Source organism: Carettochelys insculpta, chromosome 1 (assembly GCF_033958435.1).
Source record: "Carettochelys insculpta isolate YL-2023 chromosome 1, ASM3395843v1, whole genome shotgun sequence".
NCBI lineage: Eukaryota > Metazoa > Chordata > Testudines > Carettochelyidae > Carettochelys > Carettochelys insculpta.
In genome coordinates, this window is record NC_134137.1 from 8,540,109 (window position 1) to 8,562,261 (window position 22,153).

Below are 22,153 nucleotides of genomic sequence, written 5' to 3' on the forward strand. Positions count from 1 at the left end.
GTCTGTAAGGTGCCACAAAACTTCATCTTGTTCTCGGTCCTCTGCATAGTTTTGTACCATCCACTGGATAATGGGACAGAAGAACTATAGGTCTGATCCAGTCTGTGTCAACCTTCCTATTTGTGATATATAACCAAGACAAAGTTCTTGGTGTTTTATCTGACATCCAGCTAGTTTCTATGCTTGTACACAGAACAGAATACTGTGCAACTATGTATCAAGTAATGTCCTATTCTTTTTTCAATTTAGGAAAGAAAGCTAAAATCCAAGTGGATCAACCCAGTACGCTATGTCATCTGTCAATGACAGCACATTCACACATACAGTGCTCCTTCTCACTGGGATGCCAGGGCATGAAGATGACTATCTCTGGATCGGTATCCCCTTCTTTTTAATTTATGTTATTCTGATACTAGGAAATTCCCTTATTCTGTTCATTATAAAAACAGATTCAAACCTGCATGAGCCCATGTACATTTTCCTTTCCATGCTGGCTGCCATAGACCTTGGTTTATCATTAGCCACCATACCAACAATACTGGGCATATTTTTGTTTAACTCTAGGGAGATCGGCATCAATGCCTGTTTTGCCCAGATGTTCTTCATCCACTTTAGTCAATTAACTGAATCCACTGTGCTCTTGTATATGGCTTTTGACCGCTTTGTGGCCATCAGTAACCCTCTGAGATACACTTCCCTCTTAACCCTGCCGAGAATAGCCAAGATGGGGTTAGCATGTATGCTAAGAGGGTTCGCCATTATACTCCCACTCCCCCTTCTCCTTAAACGATACAGATACTGTCAAGACAACGTTCTTTCCCATTCCTACTGCTTGCACCAGGAGGTCATGAAACTGGCTTGTTCAGACTTCACAGTCAGCAGCATCTATGGTTTGTCTGCTTCACTTTCAACAGTGGGGTTGGATTTTGTGCTCATCTTCTTCTCTTATGTGATGATACTCAAAACAGTGCTGAATCTTGCATCCCGAGTGGATTCTCTTAAAGCTTTGAAAACCTGTGGATCCCACATCTGCATCGTCCTGCTCTTCTACTCACCCAAGATAATCTTGTCTCTGATACACAGATACATGAATAGTTCTTCACACTTGCTTCAGATACTTGCGAGCTATGTAAATATATTTGTGCCACCCCTTATGAACCCAATTGTGTACAGTGTGCGAAGCACGCATCTGCGTGGGAGGTTAAGTAGGATATTTGTGAAATAAATGTTTAATTCATCAAAAGGCTCCAGTGGTGGTGAGACAAGAGAAAGAACATGGTACATGGCTCCATATTCCATACTGGATCCTTACCTCCAAGACGAGGTGAGAGCCTCATCTCCCCTCTCCGGTGTTTGTGAAGAACTAGGACACTGGCAGGATGTTGTCCCACAAAGAGCTGTGTTCGTTACTGCTCTGATCTCGGAAATCCTGTTGATATACTCAATAAAGAACAGGGAAGAGGACGTAGTTTCTCATAACACCAGCTGTTGTGCAGTCACAAATCAGACCTTTCTTTAGCTCTGTGGGTGCTGTGTGATACAGGGCTTCTGCACCAGGTATAAACAGCGGCTGATCAAGGGAAGCAGTGAGCCACCTTTCCCTACACCCTCAGCCAGCTGCTTGCCACTCTGTCTTGTGAGAGAAATGGGTTTCTGAAGAGCCTCATGAGAAGCCAGTCAGGCAGCTTTCACTCGATTGATGGCTCTGCACATCACACAGCTGAGGTGTTCACTCCTACCACAGCAGACCCAAGCTGTGTGTGAGTGAATGCCTTGAATGAAGGCGACTCAGGCCCCTTTGGGTTGTGCTGTGTTTCTCCAGAACTCCTGGTGAATATTATCAGGCCCTGGTGACTTTTGATGTTTATTTTTTTCAGTTTGTTTTATACCTCTGTGACAGATGGTAGCTTTATGGTACAGTCTCAGAGCTGACAGATTTTACATTATTATACCGATGGCCAATGTATCAAAGCACGTTACCTATTAATATGGGAATTAGATGTAACATTCTAGATTGATAATTGGTCAGTCAATCAGTAAATTAATTATTGAATGCTACCAGAGGAACTAGGGGTTACCAAATGAAATTAATGGCTAGCAGGTTTAAAACTGAACAAAGCAAGTTTTTGTTTGTTTGTATTTTTTTCTTCTTGGAGAGCACAGTAGATCTGTGGACCTCCTTGCCAAAGGATGTTATGAAGAACAGGACTTCAACAGGTTTGAAAAAAGAACTAGGTAAATTCATGGAGGTTAAGTTCACCTATTATCCAGAATGGGTAAGAATATTGTCCCTATCCTCTGTTTATCAGAGGCTAGAATTGGAAGACAAGAGGGGGATCACTTGAAGATTAACTGGCTGTTCACTCCCTCTGGGCCATCTGGCATTGGGTTCTATTAGAAGACAGGACACTGGGCTGGACGGACTATTGGTCTGAGCCAGTACGACAGTTCTTATTCTTTGAATTAGGAAAAGCTAGCCCCAAATCATGATAAAAGTCATTAGTTCAGATTTAAAAATGATATTTGCACACAGATAATATAGTCATAGTCTGCAAATCATATCATGTCCAATCACAACTGACAAGAAAAATCTTGGTACAGATGTATGATAATGATGTTGTAATAATTTCAAAACTACACCACTGGGATCAATATGGGGCAAAGCATCACAACCTTCTCACTGTCACACAGGTCCTCAGAATCATCACCTGAAGAGCACGGCTCAGGTACGAGACTATGTCGCATATGCTCTGCAGGGAGGACAAAACGAAATAATTAATTTAACATCTCGGTAACAATCTCCTCTACCTTGAATGATCATTTTGAACCTTAGTCATCTATTGGCCCCATTCATTTATTGGCAACTTACAGCTTCTGATGTCCTTTGAAAAAGATGCTTTTTTTTTCTTTTTTTTAAGTTGCCCTTTCGACCTTTCAAACATAGTGCCTCTTTGGTAAGTCCCATTGAAAGAATGGGAATCATAACTTACACTAGGGTTTCCTTCCTTTTTAAAGAATGTTTTTTTTTCCTTGCTTTGTTGTTTAACCATAGTGGCATTTTTTTTATTCTCATACTTTGGTTGTTCATTTGGGATGCACACGTAAGTCCAACCTCTATTATGGCGTCTTTAAAATTTTTCTTGTACCTTGCAGGCTTTACATTTTGGGCACTGCACCTTTTAATTTTTCTTTATCTTATATTCTTAGTTTTGTGTGTTCCCCTTTTCTGAAAATAAATGCTCCAGTGTCAGGATGAAGTGCTGTTTTCCCCATCTCAGGAGTGCTAAATTTAATTATACAATGCTTATTCTTACCAAGACGTCAAGCATTTTATCCTCCTGGACCAGCTCTGTGCTTTACTTAGAATCAAATCAAGAATTGCCTGTCCTCTTGTAGGTTCCAGGAGAAGCAGCTCCATGAAACTGCCTTTTAAGTTATCAAGAAGCTTTAGCTCTGCATCCTGTCCTGAGGGGACATACTGAGTTAATATGGAGAGAACTGAAATTATTATTATTATTATTATTATTATTATTATTATTATTATTATTATAGCATCTCCAATCTCACTGAGAATTTCACAGTTAATAGAACCATCCCGGTCAACTGATATCCTCACTTCTACAATTTAATTCTTCGAGCATGGAATTGCAATCCAGAGATTCTATGGTCGATTTTGGCTCTTTGAAGATGTTTACTTCATTAGATTCTACTTTGTATTTCACATGTAATGCTGCTCCCCTACCAGCATGAATTGTTCTGTTATTTTGATAGATTTTATGCCCTGTTAGTGCAGTTCCCCATTGACTACTGTCATTCCTCCAAGGTTCTGTGATACTTAATCTGTGGGCTTGGCTTTTTCATCAGACATCAAGTCTGCCTGGTAAAAGTAGAAACAAAGCATAAACCAGGATATGAGGGCCCGGCTCAGTGTGGAAAGGATGCAGTAGAAGGTGCGAAATGGGAGACATCATGAGCTTTTGGGTGTTCTACTGACAGAATATAGCCAAGTGCTTATAATAGCCCCTGGTAAATTGGAAGTGCACAGAAGCAGGAGAAAATATAAACAGGGGTGAGGGATTTAGCATGGAAATTATTGGGCGAAGACTGAGACTAGAACTTCCCACCTGGGAGACGGTGATCGGATCATTGCAATAAAAGGGGAAATATCAAAAAGTCTTGGTGCTCAATCTTCAATATGGGGAGGAGGTAAATGGGGGATGCTTATTTCCTCTCCCTTCTGGAGAAGTCCCTGGTTCAATGCATGATAATCTCGTAACTGAAGACTCCAGTCCTCTGGTGTTCCCGTGTGTCCGCTCCGCAAGCCCAATGATAGTGGGATTCCAGCAAACCACTAAAATATGGGTCCGCAACCCCCATCATGCATACCGAGACTGGTACGTGAGCCGATTTGCCTTGTCATATGAGATGGAATCTCAGCCCTTCCCATCACGTGCAGCTGGGAGCTTATTGAAAGCCTGTAGATTAACAAAAGGCCATTTTATGCTACCACCACCACCGAACTGGTAAAACTCTGCATCTTCATTTATTATTGAAGCTATTGTAAGTTGGACTATTAGTTATTTTAAAAAGTATCACCATCACTTGGACCATCCATAGAAGTTAAAATGTTGCTGACTCCTGCTCTAAAACATACTGTCCTCATCTACATGGGCTCTTTCTGTCCACAAAACTGGGATTTTGCCAACAAAACCTGTGGAGCATCTACAAAGCTGAAGCACTGTGTCAGAAGTTTGTCGACGGAACCAAGCTCTTCAGCAAGCAGCTTTAAACCTCTCCCCTATCGGCTATAGTGTCTCGGTCGTCAGTGTTTTGTCTACAGAGTGCCTGTGTAAGCAGTTCTTTTGAAAGATGGGGCTTCTGGTTCACCGTGCAGCCCTGTTTGCAGAGCTTCCAGTCAGCTGCTCTGTCAAGAGAAGTCCGGGCGGTCTGGCTGCTCTCTGTTAAGAGAGTGGATTGCTCTGTTCTGCTTTATGCGTAGCTGTAATCCGTCAACAGAGGTGCTGCCAAGGTTTCTGTCAACAGTGACCTCTTTTAACAGAGTCTGACCATGTAGAAGTAGTGATTATATCAAATCCTCATAAAGTACAAGGTATTCTAGTTCACCCATCTTCACATTTAGATTCCTATCCATATTTTATCATCATCTTTCATCCTCTTCTCTTTACCAGAAAAAAAATGTTGACTATTAAATTCTCCACAAACGATGTCTCTCTCCAAACCATGTTCTCCTCTGCATCTGCCCAACATTTTCTGAAAGTCCAAGTGCACTAAAATATGTCCCCAGATCACCCTTTTGCATGCTTGTTGGGTCCCTCAGAAATTCTGAGATTAGCGATGCATGATTTACCTTTTAAAACCTGTATTGATTATTCCCCAACAAAGTGCCTGTCTATGTTTCTGATCAGAGAAGTTATACTACACAGGGGGTCCCTGACTTACAAACACATTGACTTATGACCACCCGTACCTGTGACCAACCTCCAGTTTACCCCATCCCCGTGTATGTCGCAGCTCACCTCCCCTAGCAGGGGGCTCCAACTACACTCCTGGGGCTCCCCTCCAACCCCCGCTGACCTGGCTCCAACCCCTGTTCCCCAACCCCCCTGCACACCCAGATCTTGACCCCATCCAACCCAGCCCTAACCTCCTTGAACCTGTCCCCCATGCCCCCAGCTCCCAAGTGGCCCAGATCACGCCCCCCGCGCAGCTGGCTCACCACTCACAGGGTTCCAACCTAGCCCCCATTCAATCCCCCTGCCCCGATCCACCCCTTCTGAAGCCTTATTTGAAAACAAGCATCACATTAGCTGTCTCCAGTCACCTGCCTCAGAGGCTGATTTAACCATTCATTGCCTATGGCAGTTTGAATTCCTTCGGAGCTCTTCAGTGACTACCATCTGGTCCTGGTGACTTTCTACTGTAAAATTTATCACTTTGTTGGAAAACCTCCTCTTGATGTGCCAGTGACCTGTCACCCACACATGAGATCACAACTGTGGGAATCTCCTTCACCCACTGCAGTGACGACAAATGCAAATAACTCATTTCATCTCTCCACAAGTGCATTATCTTCCCTGACTGCTCCCCTCGCAGCTCCATTGCTGTAGCTCACTGATGAACTTTTATTTTTTTAAGTAATTGCTATTAACTTTGTCTTTTCTGCTACTTCTTCATGGATGGGCGTACATGGACCTGTTGTGCTGACAGATTCATGGAAATGAATTGTCGCACAATTGTAGATGGCTTCTCATTAGCATAATCATGCAGCTGATTAACATAGCCACCCAATATCTCCCTGCCAGTGGCAGGTGCTGGCAGTAAATGGTCTTGTAGGAAAAAAACCTCTGTTGCCAGCTCCTTGTGCCTGAATTTTTTGAGCACTTGTTAGTGCATCTGATTCAGTGTTTCTAGCTTTTCTGCAACACATTTTTACAAACAAAACCCTTCCTTGGTAAAACAGGGAGCTGAGGTTGCTGTAGAGTCTCTCGATCCCAGAAGTTGGGTTTCTTAGGAAGACAAGACATAGTGCAAGACTTGCAATAAAATCCCAGAAGTTGGGAGCACACGGAGAGTGACAATGAGTTGATGTTTTGCTCACACAGTCCATTAGCTGTAGGAAGGTTGCTTCACTCTGCATTGCCCCTACATGTCAGTGCTGCACAATTGACAGGCAGCCGTAATGGTGGTTGTCTTGCAGTGTCCCTGGGTACCTGAGTAACGGCTTAGAGGTGTTTCTCCTCACAGTCAGGCACATGAGGCAGTTGTCAGATGGAGTTTGACAGGATTTTTCACCAGACGACATGCCTGGTGTCCCCTGCCATAGCAGGGAACTGGGCTCAGAGACTCAAGTGATCACTTTTAGACCCATGTCCTATTGGTCATGTTCACTCATTTTGTTTATACCAGGCAGTCCGGGGGGTGTTGTGTGTTCACTCAGACCAGGAGTGCTGGAGATATTTTTAAAGTGGGGGTGCTGAGTTGTGCCCCTCCCTGTACCTGTTTGCACCCTTCACTGCCCCACCCTGGGGTCATATCTTGGGCTGCCAGTCCTCCCAGACCAGCTTCCATTGCAATAAAAGGGGTCTGGTCTGCCCCTTTCAGGTGAGCTGGCACAATAGCCACAGCTGTGGAGCCTATAGCGCTGGTGGGCTGGACCCTGGGGCTGGTCAACTGCAGAACCTATAGGGCTTGCTGTCAGTGAGATCCAGTGGTACCCCAAAGAGATCACTCGTGGTGCAAAACCTGAGGCACCTCCACCTTCCCTGCCTGGGAAGTCAGAAAGTCTGGTCCCCACAGCACACTGGCAGCAGAGGGATATCTCTGGGGGTGGGAGAGGCCTGTTTCTGGAACTGAGCACATCAGCAGGGGGAGATTTTCCTGTGGGAGTCTGGGGGAAGCCCCGGTGGGCACTGTGGTGGGCAGGGCGACATCACCAGGGGTCACCTGAACTCTTGTCAAGAGTGGAAGTAGAGGCCATAGTGGGGGGCAGGGCACTCAATGGGGTTTTGCAGGGAGGTGAGGCTGACGGAAGCAATCTTGGCCACAGAGGAGGCCGTGGAAGCTGGGCAGGAAGGGAGGCTGATCACATTCTGGACTTTCCCAGAACATGTTCATGACTACAGTGAGGTGGACAGACAGGTGGGTGGGCACGTCTCCTATTATAACAGTATAGTTTTATTTTAATTTATTTCTGCAAGAACACAGCTGTGATGGCATCAAGGTGACCACCTCATCACACGTGAAGGAGCCACGTGATTTATCAGAACTTTGTGATAAGTTTGTGACAAGCCAAGTTCCTAGGAATGGAACCTGCAGCACGGTTCTTTAGCCTTATCCCCTTTAGCCTTACCTGAAGTCCAGTTCTTTAGCCTTACCCCCATCCTCTCAGATTTTGCCTTCTGCATTTTGCCACTGGCTGTGACAGTGGCTAATGCTGTTGGACACAAATCCAATCACCTGAGGTTCCCTGATGGCAAAGAGGCCCCCAAGGGAATGTGCCAGGATACTGCATAAATACAATTGCCTCCCAATCAGAACACACACTGCCTGCTGCCTGTGCAACCTCTCCGCTGACTCCATGTTCACTAGGGTGGTGACCTGAGGTGTCAGGGCTCCCCATCTAACAAGAACTGGGTACGTTGGCAGATTTCACTGGCTTTAAAATGTGCCCCGATTCTTCAGGTTGTGAGCGGTTCACACTTGCTGGTGTTCTGTGCCGAGGAAAAGGATTCAGTCGGGTTGCTGGGGTAGCAGAGTGACAGGGCTGGAGGGCAGACATTGTAAGAGAGCTGGGAAACCCTCCCTTACATCAGCCCAAGCTTGACGGTAGGTTGTTCAGGCTTCACAGAAATCTGACATTAACAGTGAGCTTGGAGCAGTAAAAACCTAATCCAGCTTTTCACAGCTGGTCCTATTTCTAAAGGTGCCTGGTGCTCTGTACTTGAACCTGTCTGGGGCTGAGGATGAGGAGACAGTATAGTCACCTCTGAGTGGTCCCTTGACAGGTTTGAGTTCAGAGCACTGGCACCTCTAGAAATGGAACCCAGCACAGAACATCAGCAGAAACTCCCAAAGCACCTACGGTGAGTTTCCTCCCACAAATGTACTGTGTAAAGGTAATAACATGACTTTATTCTCTGGCTAGTTTCTGAAGACAGGACTCAGAGCTTCATTGCTGGCTGGTAGAAGGTTCAATAGGGCACAATTTTCTTTCCGGACTAGATGTGTGCTCTGATATTTCCACACAGTAGATTCACCTGAGTTACAGGGCTACCAGCATCTCAGACCCTGTCTGCACTGTAAGCGCCAGAAATCAGCCCTCCTACCCAGCCCTCTCATGGGATGGGCTCTGACACTACTCCAGCTTCAGACAGAACCCTGGACTACAGCATCGTCTCGGCCCACCGGGCCTGGCTGGCAGTTCCAAAAGGGTTTGACACCTGTGGTCCTTCCCAAAGGCAGGAGCTGGTAAGTGGTGCGATTGGGGAGCAGACAGCTTCTTCACCCAAAACACTTTTTAAGCAGAACAACAGGAATTAAGCATAACGTGGGCAAATAAGAGGGTTTTAAAGAACACTCTACATGTCTCTGACCTCAGATCCTCCCACTTTCCTGCAGACAAAGGGCCTTCAGACTTCCCAATGTTGTCTGTGCCTGTCAGTCGGAAGGGTTTCTCAGCAACTGCACACTGTCTCCCACCCCGGGAAGAACAAGAAGCATAATGTGCCTGGAGCCCAGAAACAGGCTATTCCCAGCTGGTAGCTCTGGTGTGGCCTATAATCCTCCCTGAAGCGCACACTGAGATATGCTTGCTTTTTAACTGTTGCTTCCCTTCCTGGTGGTATTTATGCAGCGTAATGTTGAACTAAGAGAAGCCAGACTGGTAATCCTAATACAGCCATGACATAGAATATCCAACCATCTACTCAGCATAAGCTCACAGCAAACACACCAACACCCAGGTTTAACAGAAACATTCATTAAGGTCCCACTCTGGATTGAGGCAGCAGGTGAACAGAATGGAACCTGTGGAGAACCAGTCAGCAATTACTCCTTGGAGAGAAAGCAGTCAAGTAGCACTTTAAAGACTAGCAAAATAGTTTATTAGGTGAGCTTTCGTGGGACAGAGCCACTTCTTCAGACCATAGCCAGAGTCTGTTCTGGCCTGGCTATGGTCTGAAGAAGTGGGTCTGTCCCACGAAAGCTCACCTAATAAACTATTTTGCTAGTCTTTAAAGTGCTACTTGACTGCTTTTTGTTTTGATAGTGCATAGACTAGCATGGCTTCCTCTCTGTTACTATCCTTAGAGAGAGGAACTACGAGACGTTTGTATGCCAACAAGTGGCAGAATGGGTGCAGAGATGCTGTGATCTCATTACATTTGAGAAAAAGTTGCAAGAATTGGACTTGTTTAGTCTGGACCAGGGAGGACTGAGAGAGGACATGCTGATGGCTCTGAAGTATCTAAAATATTGTTATTAGGAGGAGGTGAATAATTATTCTCTTTGCAATCTGATGACAGGAGAAGAAGCAATGGGTTTAAACTGCGGCACGGAAAGTTTAGGTTCGGTATTAGTAAAAAACTTCCTGAGTGTCAGGAAGCACTGGTATTAAGTGACTTCAGAGGTTGTGGAATTTCCATCCGTGGAGATTTATAAGGACAGGATGGACATATACATCAGTGATCGTCTAGATGGTTCCTGGTCCTGCCATGAGGGCAGGTGACTTGACTCGATAACTTGTTGTGGTTCCTTCCTGTTCTATAATCTATGATCTTGCCAGATCCTGCAGAAATCTAGACAGCCAACGCTACTGTAAGCCCCAAAGGACAGATGTGTAAAAGTTAGGCCAAAATTATACAATGCTTTACAGATGTTATATCAAACTTCCACAGCGTGCTTTTATAGAGCACCATCGGCAGAACTGATGAAATTGCTACAGGAAGGAGCCGTGGTAACTTTACTATTTAATGATTTTTGCTTTCAAAAATATTTCTGAAGTACTCCAAATTCTGTTTTCAAGGGGTTTCTGCTCTTAACTCTTTATTCTCTGAAAAATGGTATGTTCCTGTCCCCTGGTAACAAACCAGCAGCTGTTATACCACATACATGACTGAACTCTCTGGATTAAGCAAACATTGGCCAAACAAAGCACTTCAGCTTGTCTTGAGGTGTAAGAGTGTGTTACCAGAAGCCTTGGTTAAGGGCAATTTAATAGACCCTGGTCTGATTGAAATAATACCTATACATCTGGAGGGTTGCCACAGATGTCACTGATGTTGAGTCAAGAACCTTCCCCTAAGAATTTATCCCATGTATGTCAGATAGGATTTGTGTATTGTGTACTCTCAGGAGTGGGAACATAGAAAAAAATACATATAATGAGTCTAACAAATACATTTATAAATAACTTTAATGCAGGAACAATAAATACAATGGGAATTTTTACCATGCAGCAAGCATGAGTTTATATGTGTGTGTATATATACAATGGGTCACCTTCAGAAGTGGACTGTCAGAGCCAAGGTCTGTAGGAAGGTCAGTACAGTAATATGTCTCAATGCACAGCAGGCTCTAGTGCTCACAGTTAAATAACACAAAAGGTCCCAAAAACTTAGCAGGACTGAAGGAGGGACTGGATTATTCTACAGTTTATAAGCAAATGAAATTACAGTAGTGAGGGCTTTTAGACTTCCTTTGTCCTTTATACTAAACAAATTGTATAACTTGTGACTGGCACAAGTTCCCTGCAAGCAAGTTGTGTCATAGTTATCTATTTCAGGTCTTCTTTCTCCATCTTCTCCACTGTCTTCTACTGGCCACTGGACAGTGGGATTGATTGACTAACAAGCTGATCCAGTCTGGCAGTGCCTACATTCCTATTTGAGATATAAAAGCAAGACCATGTTCTTCGTGTCTTCCATGAGTTTGGGGGAGTTTCTAGGTTTGTGATGAGCACAGAACGAAGTGTCATTATATATCGTCTGAAGAAGTGAGTTAACTCACGAAAGCTCATGCTCTAAACTTTTCTGTTAGTCTATAAGGTGCCACAGGACCCTTCGTTGCTCTACAGATCCAGACTAACACGGCTACCCCTCTGATATTATATATCATGTAATCACCTTTTCTTTTTCCATTTAGGAAAGAAAGCTAAAACTTCATTGGATCAACCCAGTATGCCATGTCACCTGTCAATGACACCACATTCACACATGCAGTTTTCCTTCTCACTGGGATACCTGGGAAGGAAGATATCTATCTGTGGATCGCTATCCCCTTCTGTTTCATATATGTTATTTTGATCCTAGCCAACTCCATCATTCTCAATGTTATAAAAACAGATTCAAGTCTCCATGAGCCAATGTACGTTTTTCTTTCCATGCTGGCTGTCACAGATCTTGCCTTATCGATAACCACCATGCCAACAATATTGGGCATATTTTTGTTTAACTCAAGGGAGATCAGTTTCAATGCCTGTTTTGCCCAAATGTTCTTCATCCACTTTAGTCAATTTGCTGAATCCTCTGTGCTCTTGTTTATGGCTTTTGACCGTTTTGTAGCGATCAGTAACCCCCTGAGATACGCTTCCATCTTAACCCTGCCAAGAATAGCCATGATGGGGCTTGTGTGTGTGTTAAGAGGGTTGGCTATTATACTCCCACTTCCACTTCTCCTGAAAAGGTACCGATATTGTAGAGACAATGTCCTCTCCCATTCCTACTGCCTACACCAGGAGGTCATGAAGCTGGCTTGTGCAGACATCACAGTCAACAGCATCTATGGGTTGTCTGCATTAGTTTTAACAATGGGGTTGGATGCACTGCTCATCTTCCTCTCTTATGTGATGATCATGAAGACGGTGCTGAACATTGCATCCCAAGCGGATTGTCTGAAGGCCTTGAAAACCTGTGGATCTCACCTCTGCATAGTCTTGCTCTTCTACTCACCAGAGATAAGCTTGTCTGTTATGCACAGATTCATGAATAGTTCCTCACACTTGCTTCAGATAATCCTGGGCTATATCTATCTTCTGGTGCCACCCCTGATGAACCCAATTGTGTACAGCGTGCAAAGCACACACCTGCGTGCAAAGTTAATCAGGTTATTTCTCAAGTGAATATTAGTTCACCACCAGGTTTCAGTGCTGGTGACATAAAACAAAGATGATGGGACATGGCATCTTACTCCATCATAGATCCTTACCTCCAAGATGAGATGAGATCCTCACCTCCACTCTTCTGTGTTTGTGCAGAAGTAGGACATTGATAGGATGTTGTCCCATAAAGAGCTGTACCTGTGGCTGCTCCAATCTGAGAATTCCTTTTGATATACTCAATAAAGACAAGGAATGGGGATGGGGGTGCTTTCTCATTACACCAGCTGTTGTGCATTCACTGTCTAGGCCCTTCTCGAGAACTCTGGATGCTGTGTAATCCATGGGCTCTGTAAGAGCTATAAAGATCAGATGTTCAAGGGACACAGTGATCCCCCTTTCCCTACAGCCTGGGCTGGGTGCTTGCTACTGTACCATTTCACGCACATGGTTATCAGAGGAGCCTCAGGGAAACTAGTAGCATCTCAATACTGCTGAGCCCACTCCCACCACAGCAGACATGAGCTGTGTTTGAGTGAATGTCTCGCATACAGCAGGCTCAGCTCCCCTTGATTTGCACTGCATTTCCTCAGAACACCAGGGTGAATATCATCTGTCCCTGGTGATTTTCACTGCTTTATTTATCAATTTGTTGTTAAACCTCTGTTACAGGTTGTCACCTGAGGGTGCAGTCCAAGGAAACTGCAGAGCCCCTTAACCATTCAGCTGTGCCCGCCTCTCCCACAGTCCTCTTCTGCTGATATAGCCTGTCTGTCCTGGCCCTTTTATCACCCACCAGAATAAAAGTTAGCACCATGCACCAAACTGAGCATGCTGAATACTTTACCCTAAGACACTGATAGAGAAACAGAAGACTACAGCCAAATTCTCAGCCCACCCAACCTTGCACCCTTGTTGATGTACAAACATGGAAGTAGAGAATAGTGTATCACACAAGCATCTCTATCATGTGTACTTGTTAATATATGTAACAGAGAGGTAGCCGTCTTAGTCTGTAGTCCAATAAAACAAAGCAGAGGACATGTAGCAATTTAAAGACTAACAAAATTATTTTGTTAGTCTTTAAAGTGCGGCATTTCCTCTGATTTATTTTGTTAATATAGGTCACTTTCCCCTCACGGTGGGCAAGACATACCACTGCCTTTGTTTACAGAGGGGAGATTTTCCCAGCCACTTCGCTTAAAGGAGGGTGGTTATGAGAAAACCCCACAGAAATTCATTAAATACAGAAAGACAGATTTTACATTATTATAGTGATGGACAACAGATCAAAGTAGATAACCTAGCAAATAAGCAAAGCTCAAATTTAACATAATATGCTAATCTGATAGAAAAGCGATCAATCAATAGATTGATTAATGAATGCTAACATAAGAACTAGGAGTTACCAAATGAAAGTAATGGGTAGCAGGTTTAAAATTAACAAAAGGAAGTTTTTCTTCACCCAGAGCTTGGTTGGCCTGTGGAACTCCTTGCCAAAGGAAGTTGTGGGGACCAGGACTTTAACAGGATTCAAAAAATAAATAGATAAATTCACGGAGGTTAGGTTCATCAGTGGCTATTAGCCAGAATGTTCAGGAATAGTGTCCCTAGCCTCTGCTTATCAGAGTCTGGAAATGGAAGACTGGAGAGGGATCACATGATAATTACCTGTTCTGTTCACTCTCTCTGGAGAATCAGGCATTGGCCTCTGTCAGAAGACAGGATACTGGGCTGGATAGAGCTTTGGTCAGACCCAGGATAGCCGTTCTTGTGATTTGTATTAGCAATTTCTCACCCTGATGCATGATCAAAGGAATCCACCAAGTTTCCCTCCCGCAGTTCTCTCTTTGTCCTTCTTGGCTGTGGCCAAACTAGCAAGGGCCATTGAAAGGGATAATCCCGATCTGTAATTTCGAACAGAGTCATTTCGATGTGAAGCATATACACACAAAGCGTGGCTCGATACTGCACTGCAATGTCGAAAAGACCCCTCGTCCTTTCAAAAGAGAGTGGCTACACCTCATAGAGCCTCCTTTCGAAAAAATGGGTCAGGAAATGGGGCAGAAAGGGTCAAATGGCCGACAAGCCCTTCCTGGAGCATGGACCAGCCGCCACCTTAAGGTGCCCCTCCCAAACACCTCCCCCCATTATATGCTGAGGGTTCAGGATGCATGCCGCGCACGTCCTCCAGCTCAGCATCGGTGGAGCCTTGCTCATCCCCAACCCTGCAGCATGCCATGGACCAGCAGCACCTCCAGGACGAGGCCACCCTCCACATTATGGCCAGCCTGATGGCCATCCTTGCTGCAGTCCGTCTGAGAATCCGGACTACCTGCCACATGACTGGCTTCCTGGAGACCCCCACCTCTGATGGTGCACCCAGAACACCTGCTTCCCCAGGCCTGACATCTCCTCTGGCAGTACCCCACCAGCAGGGAATGGTGAGACTGCATCATTCTGGAGGAGTGGGACAACGAGCGGTGGCTCCACAATTTTAAGATGACCAGGGCCACCTTCATGGAGTTGTGTCAGTGGCTGGCACCAATACTAAGCCACCAGGACACTCTCATGTGCCCTGCCCTGTGGACACTGTCATGTGCCCAACCTGTGGAACTCCTTGCCCGAGGAGGCTGTGAAGGCCAGGACTCTATTAGGGTTTAAAAAAGAGCTTGATACATTTTTGCAGGTTAGGTCCATAAATGGCTATTAGCCAGGGATAAAGTATGGTGCCCTAGCCTTCATAACAAGGGCAGGAGATGGATGGCAGGAGATAAATCACTTGATCATTGTCTTCTGTTCTCCTTCTCTGGGGCACCTGGCTTTGGCCAGCGTTGGCAGATGGGATGCTGGGCTTGATGGACCTTTGGTCTGACCCAGTATGGCCATTCTTATGTTCTTATGTTCTTATGTTCTTATGCCCTCCCTCTGGAGAAAAGGGTGGCCATCGCTGCATGGAAGCTAGCTACCTGGACAGCAATCACTCAGTCAGCCAGCAGTTCAGGGTGGGTAAGGCCACTGTTGGGGTTGTCCTTCTTGAAGTAAGTCAGCTGGGGCTATGAACCCACAACAGGACCCGGGGGGGGTTAGGGAGGGGGATCAGGGTTGAGGCTGGGGAAGGGGCTGGGGTAGGCCAGAGGAGGGGGGCAGAGAGGAGACCCCCATGCACCCCTCTTGAAAACAAAAATAAAAACCTTTCTTGGTAAAACTGAAACCTGAGATTCCTGTGCACCCTCTTGATTCCAGGAGTTGGGGGTTTCAGAAAGAAAAGAAATAGCACAAGACATTCAATAAAAACCCAGAAACTGGGAGCACCCGTATACAGAGAACCAACAAATGAAGTCACTGGAATTAGTTGATGGTTTTGGCCACATAGTCCCTGAGCTACAGAAAGGTTGTTTCACTCTGCACTATAGCAGGGAGCCCCCAGTTCTCAGGGCTATACTGTCAACAGCCGGACATAATAATGGTTGTCTTGCTGAGTTACAGGGTACCTGAGGCACAGCTCAGAGGGGTTTCTCCTTATGTTCAGGCAGGGGAGCTGGTTGTAAGAGGGTGTTTGACAGGTTTATGCACTGGATGGTATAACTGGGGCCACCTGCCATAGCAGGGAACTGGTCCCATTGACAAGGGAGGTCATTTCTAAACTCGTGTCCAAATGGGTCATATTCACTCATTTTGCCTCCTCACTGGAACTCCTGTGGCATTGCTTCCTCACCATGACCAGCCACACTGGAGCTAGCTTTAGGATGGGGGTTCTGAGTTGTGTCCATCACTACACATGTATGTGCCCTTCCTGCCCCTAACCTAGGGGTCACATCACGGGCTGCCAAAGCTCGCAGCCTGGACACAATGGAAGTTAATGGGGTCTGTTCTGTCCCTTTTGAGTGAGTTGGCACACTAGCCACAAATGGAGACAGATGCAGAGCGTCCAGGGCTGGTGGCCTGGACCCTGATGCTGGAGGACTGCACAGCCTGTGGGACTGGCAATTAGTGCGACTCCAGGACGTAGTGAATAGTGTGGGACCCCATTACGGGTCACTCAGCATGCAAAACCAGGAGCACACTTACTTCCTGCACATGTATGACTATGACCCTGCTCTGGGCCCTGGCTGATGGATTTCCTCAGTAGATTCAGGAGAAAGCATGACTCAGTGTTATTGTCTGTTAAAGGAATTGAAATAAATAGATGGTTGGAGATACACATCTCCTAGAACTGGAAGGGACCTTGGGAGGTTATCTAGTCTAATCCCCTGCCCTCTTAGCAGCACCAAGCACCATCCCTGACATCTATTTGGCCCACTCTCTAAATGGCCTCCTCAAGGATTGAGCTCACATCACTGGATTTTGGAGGGCAATGCTCAATCAACTGAGCTACCCCTCCCCCTTGGGCTCCTGATGTTTTGGGTTCCTGTTTAGTGCTGTCACAGGAGTGTAATTCCCTGCATTTCTGGTAATCTCCGAATGTGAAACTGCAAGATGTCCCTCCCAGCTGCTACCTCCTTGGAGGAAGAGTCGTTCTGGGGTTAATGTGCTGACCGGGGACTCAGTCGCTCTGGGTTCAGTTCCAGGTTCTTCTACAGACTTCTGTGAACTTGGGCAACTCACCTAGTCCCACTGTGCCTCAGCCATATATACACGAGCCCCCTTCCTTTCAGAAAGGGCAAGTGAATAAGCGAGTTGAAAAGGTGCTAATGAGGCACTGTTATGAATACGCAGCACCTCATTAGCATAATGGTGGCCATGGCAATTCGAAAGTGCCGCTTTTGAATAGCGCGCTGCCTGTGGAGACAGGGCCTTTCAAAAGGACCCCCCAGTCTTCAAGAGCCCCTTCTTCCTAACAGATAGGAAGAAGGGGCTTTTGAAGTCCGTGGGGTCCTTCTGAAAGGTGCCCATCTCCCCAGGCGGCACCCTATTCAAAAGCGGCACTTTCAAATCACCACAGACACCATTCTGCTAATAAGGTTCTGCATATTGATAGCAGTGCCTCATTAGGATCTTTTCAACTTGCTCATTAACATGCTTTTGAAAGGAAGGGGCTCGTGTAGACACAGACTGTGTGTTTGGATAGGGCTCCGTGTAAACAGGTACATCTGGGAACAAGGGGTTTTGGCCATCCTTGCTGGAAAAGGGACCCAATGCTGGGAGGCAGTTACTCTGAAAACTGATCAAAACCCCATTAACAGATCTTAAAGACACTGGCTACAACAGCAGGCCCAGCTTGCACATCTGTGATGAACTTGGGCTGGCAGGGGGTGGGCAAAAGTCCTGGAAAAGAAAGAGGTCCAGAGACAGTGGTGGATTGGCCTAGATGCCAGCAGATCACTGAGATCAATACCTAAATTTAGTCATCCCTGGAGCCTTTTCAGTCCTCAGATATGGCCCAATAAAATCCCCAGGGAGATGGGAAGGGACCTGCCATGCTGGAACAACGTGAGGCTTTAGAGCCTTTTGAAATCTTCTTTTTCTTGCTGCATCCTGGGTTTGCAATGCAGGAAAGGGGCCTGACAGAGAGAAATCTGCTCCGATTTTATCATTATTGTTATTTGATTCTATTTTACTTTAAGACAACCACCTTGTCAGGCCTGAAGGAGCCGTGTGAGTGGTCAGACATTTATGAAAAATAGTGACAAGCCCCAGTACCAGCAATGGAGCCTTGGGCAGGGCTGTCCCTTCAGACCAGTTATTTAGCATCACCCCCTGTTATTTGGCCTCCTCCCATTGGCCTTTGGCTGTGATGGGGTTAACGCTGGTGCATATGAAGCCAGGCAGCTGAAGTTCCTTAATGGCCAAGTGGTCCCCAAGGGAATGTGCCAGCATGCTTCATAAAGGCAGTTTGCTCCCTGTCTGCACACACATTGCCTGCTGCCTGCGCAACCTCTGCACTGACTCCATGTCCTTTAGGTTGATGATCTCGGGTGTCATGTCTCCATATTTAACAAGAATTGGGTACGTTGGCAGGGTTCACTGCCTTTAAAATGTGTCCTGAGGGTTCAGGTTGTAAGTGGTTCACATTTGCTGATGTTCTGTGCTGAGGCAGAGGATGTTGACGGGTTGCTGGAACAGCAGAATCACTGGGCTGGAGACCAGGCAGCGTAAGGTAGTGGATCCCCTTCCTTACATCAGTGTGAAGGTCGGTTGTTCAGGTTTCACAGAAATCTGACTTTAACAGGGAGCTTGGAATGGTAAAAACTTGATCCATGTTTTTGGAGCAGATTCCATTTCTAGAGGTGCCAGGGGCTCTGGGCTTGAACCTACCTGAGGCTGAGGGTGAGAAGATAACATGGTTTCCTCTCACTTGGCCTCTGATGGATTTGAGCTCAGAGCACTGGCACCTCTAGAAATGGAACCCCACACGGAACATCAGCACGAACCCCCAAATCACCTCAGGGGCCTGTTCTTCCAGAAATGCAATCTGTAAAGGCATTTACAAGGACTTTATTTTCTGGCTTGTTTGTGAAGGCAGGAACTCAGAGCTTCATTGTTGGGCAGTAGAAGGTCCAACAGGGCATGTTTTTGTTTCCTAACTAGATGTGCTCTGCACTATTTCTACGCTGTGATTTCATCCTCAGAGTTACAGGACTGTCAGCATCTCATGGAGTGGATTCTCCTGAAATTCCAGCCTTAGTCATGGCACTGGGTACAGCACACTGTGGGTCCTCTCTTACTGGCTGGTAGACTTGTCAGGACTGTACAAAAAATGGTGAGAAGCCTAGATTCCAGGAACAGATCCTGTAGCAGGGCTGTCGCTGCAGTACAGTTCTTTAGCACAATCCCCCAACTCCTGTTATTTGGAGCCCTGCAGTTTGCCATTAGCTGTGATGGGGTTAATGCAGGTTCATACAAAGCCGAGCAGCTGAGGGTCCCTGATGGCCAAGTGGCCCCCAAGGGAATGTGCCAGCATGCTTCATAAATACAATGGCCTCCCTATCTGAACAGACAATTAATTCTGCCTGTGCAACCTCTCTTCTCACTCCATGTCCACTAGGGTGGTGACCTCAGGTGTCAGGGATCCCCATCTAGCAAGTATTGGGTACGTTGGCGGGTTTCACTGTCTTTAAGATGTTCCCTGATGCTGCGGGTTGTGAGTGGTTCACATTTGCTGATGTTTTGTGCCAAGGAAGAGGACTCAGTCAGGTTGCTGGGGTAGCAGAATGACAGGGCTGGAGGGCAGGCACTGCAAGAGAGCTGGGAAACTCTCCCGTACATCAGCCCAAGTTTGACGGTAGGTTCTTCAGTCTTCGCAGAAATCTGACATTAACAGTGAGCTTGGAGTGGTAAAAACATGATCCATGTTTTCTGAGTGGACACCATTTGAAGAGGTGCCAGATCCGCTGGGCTTGAACTGGTCTGGGGCTGAGGGTGAGGAGAAAGCATGGGGTTTCCTGACAGGTTTGAGCTCAGAGCACTCTCACTTTTAGAAATGGAACCCCATATGGAACTTCAGCATGAACACTCAAATTTCCTCAGGTGCATTTTCTCCTATACATTTAATCAGTAAAGGATTTTCTCTGGTTTGTTTGTGAAGACAGGAACACAGAGCTTCATTGCTGGCTAGTAGAAGGTTCATCAGGGCATGCTTTTGTTTCTTGACTAGATGTGTACTTCACTATTTCTGCATTGTAGATTCATCCTCAGAGTTACAGGACTACCAGCATCTCAGCCCTTATCTACACTGCAGGTGTCAGATGTCAGCCCAGGCATCTCATGGGGTGGCTTTTCATGATACTCCGACCTTAGACATGGTGCAGGGCTACAGCACATTGTGGGTCCTCTCTCACCAGGTAGTAGACCCAAAAGATGTTAGCACCTGTGGTGCTTCCCATAGGCAGCTCCTGATAAGTGGTGAGATCAGCACAGAGACGGCTTCTTCAGCCAAAACACTGTTCAAGCAGAACAACAGGGATTAATTGCTACATGGGCATCTAAGAGGGTTTTGAAATAATAGTCTACACATTTCTGATACCAGGCCCTTCCACTCTGACAGGAATCCTGGAAGGCAGAGGGGCTTCAGACTTCCCTAGTGGTGTCTGTTCCTGACAGTCTGTTAAGCCTGTTGGTCACAGCTGCCCCACATCTGCACAGACTCCCAGCTCTGGTGGAATGACCCAGGTAACATGGCTGGAACCCAACACTATGCTTTTTCCAGCTTGTAGCTCTAGTGTGATCTTTAAACCTCTCTGAAGTGCTCACCAAGCTATGTCTGCTTTTTGGAGTGGTGTTTCCCTTCGTGCTTGTGTTTAAACAGCCTGAAGCTGAGCTAAGTGAAGCCAGACTGGTTTATCCTAATACAGCCATTACATAAACCACCCAATAGTTAACTCAATATAGCTGCACAGCAACTATCCCAACACCCGGGTTTAATAGACATATTCATGAGGTACCACTCTGGATTCAGGCTGCAGATGGACAGAGTGGAACCTGAGGGTAACCCATCAGTAACTACTATGAGGAGAGAAAAACTACTAGACATTTGTTTGCTGACAAGAGGTGAAATGGGTGCGGAGATGCTGTGATCTTATTACCTTGGAGAGAAGTCTGAAAGAATCGGGCTTGTTTAGTGTGGACAAAAGAAGTCTGTGAGAGGACATGATAATGACTTTGAAGCACCTAACAGACTGTTACAAGGAGGAGGGGGAATAATTATTGTACTTATGATCTGATGAGAGCATGAGAAGAAAATGGCTAAAATTTAAGCAGGAAAGGTTATGGTTGGACATTATGAAAAAAATTCCTAAGTGCCTGGGTGGCTAAACACTGAAATAAATTGTCTGAGGAGGTACTGGGATCTCGACCACTGGAGACTTACAAGTGCAGGATGGACAACCGTCTGTCAGCGATGGTCTGGATTGTGCTCAGTCCTGTCGAGAGGGAAGAGGAATGGACTTGATGACTTCCCATGGTTCCTTCCTATTCAATGAGTCTATGATCTTGATAGATTCTGCAGAAATCCAGACGATAAAGACTACACTGTAAGTCTCACTCTCGATGGAGAAATCCCCGCTGAAATCAGATTAGAGGGAAAAGACTGGTTTGATGTGTGTGTATCAAAGTATAGATGTGCAAAAGTTATGTCAAAGCTTTTCGCATCTTATTAACCAAACTTCCATGACATGCTTTTATAGCGAGAGCCAATATTGAGTCTTTCTGGTCTGGCTATGGTCTGAAGAAGTGGATCTGTCCCACAAAAGCTCATCACCTAATAAATTATTTTGCTAGTCTTTAAAGTGCTACTTGACTGCTTTTTGTTTTGATAGTATGTAGACTAGCACAGCTCCCTCTCTGTTACTACAGGAAAGACGTGTGGTATTTTTACTATTTAATTATTTTTGCTTTTGAAAGTGTTTCAGAAGTACTCCAAACACTGTTTGCAATACATTTCTACTCTTAACTCTTCGTTCTGTGAAAACTTGTATGTGCATGTCTCCTGGTAAAGGACCAGAAGCTGTATTAACACTTACATTCAGGGTCACAAACATTAACCATGTGCTGTACCTTGGCAAAGGGATATTAGTACATATGTAGTGTTTGCACTATTCC

At 45.7% G+C, this 22,153-nt stretch overlaps 2 protein-coding genes across 3 annotated transcripts; both read left to right on the plus strand.

Annotated features, from left to right (window-relative positions):
• Positions 1 to 289: 289 nt before the first annotated feature.
• Positions 290 to 1,225, plus strand: LOC142002919 (olfactory receptor 51G2-like). The gene has a single exon (XM_074979424.1). It carries the CDS (start codon positions 290 to 292, stop codon positions 1,223 to 1,225), a length of 936 nt encoding a protein of 311 aa, XP_074835525.1.
• A 10,476-nt stretch (positions 1,226 to 11,701) lies between these two features.
• Positions 11,702 to 16,029, plus strand: LOC142002925 (olfactory receptor 51G2-like). Of its 2 annotated transcripts, XM_074979435.1 has the most exons (2): positions 11,702 to 12,621; positions 16,008 to 16,029. In XM_074979435.1, exons 1-2 carry the CDS (start codon positions 11,702 to 11,704, stop codon positions 16,027 to 16,029), a joined length of 942 nt encoding a protein of 313 aa, XP_074835536.1. The 2 variants fall into 2 exon arrangements, with proteins under 2 accessions (XP_074835536.1, XP_074835545.1); XM_074979444.1 differs by lacking the exon at positions 16,008 to 16,029 and having other exon boundaries at positions 11,702 to 12,637.
• The last annotated feature ends 6,124 nt before the right edge of the window (positions 16,030 to 22,153 follow it).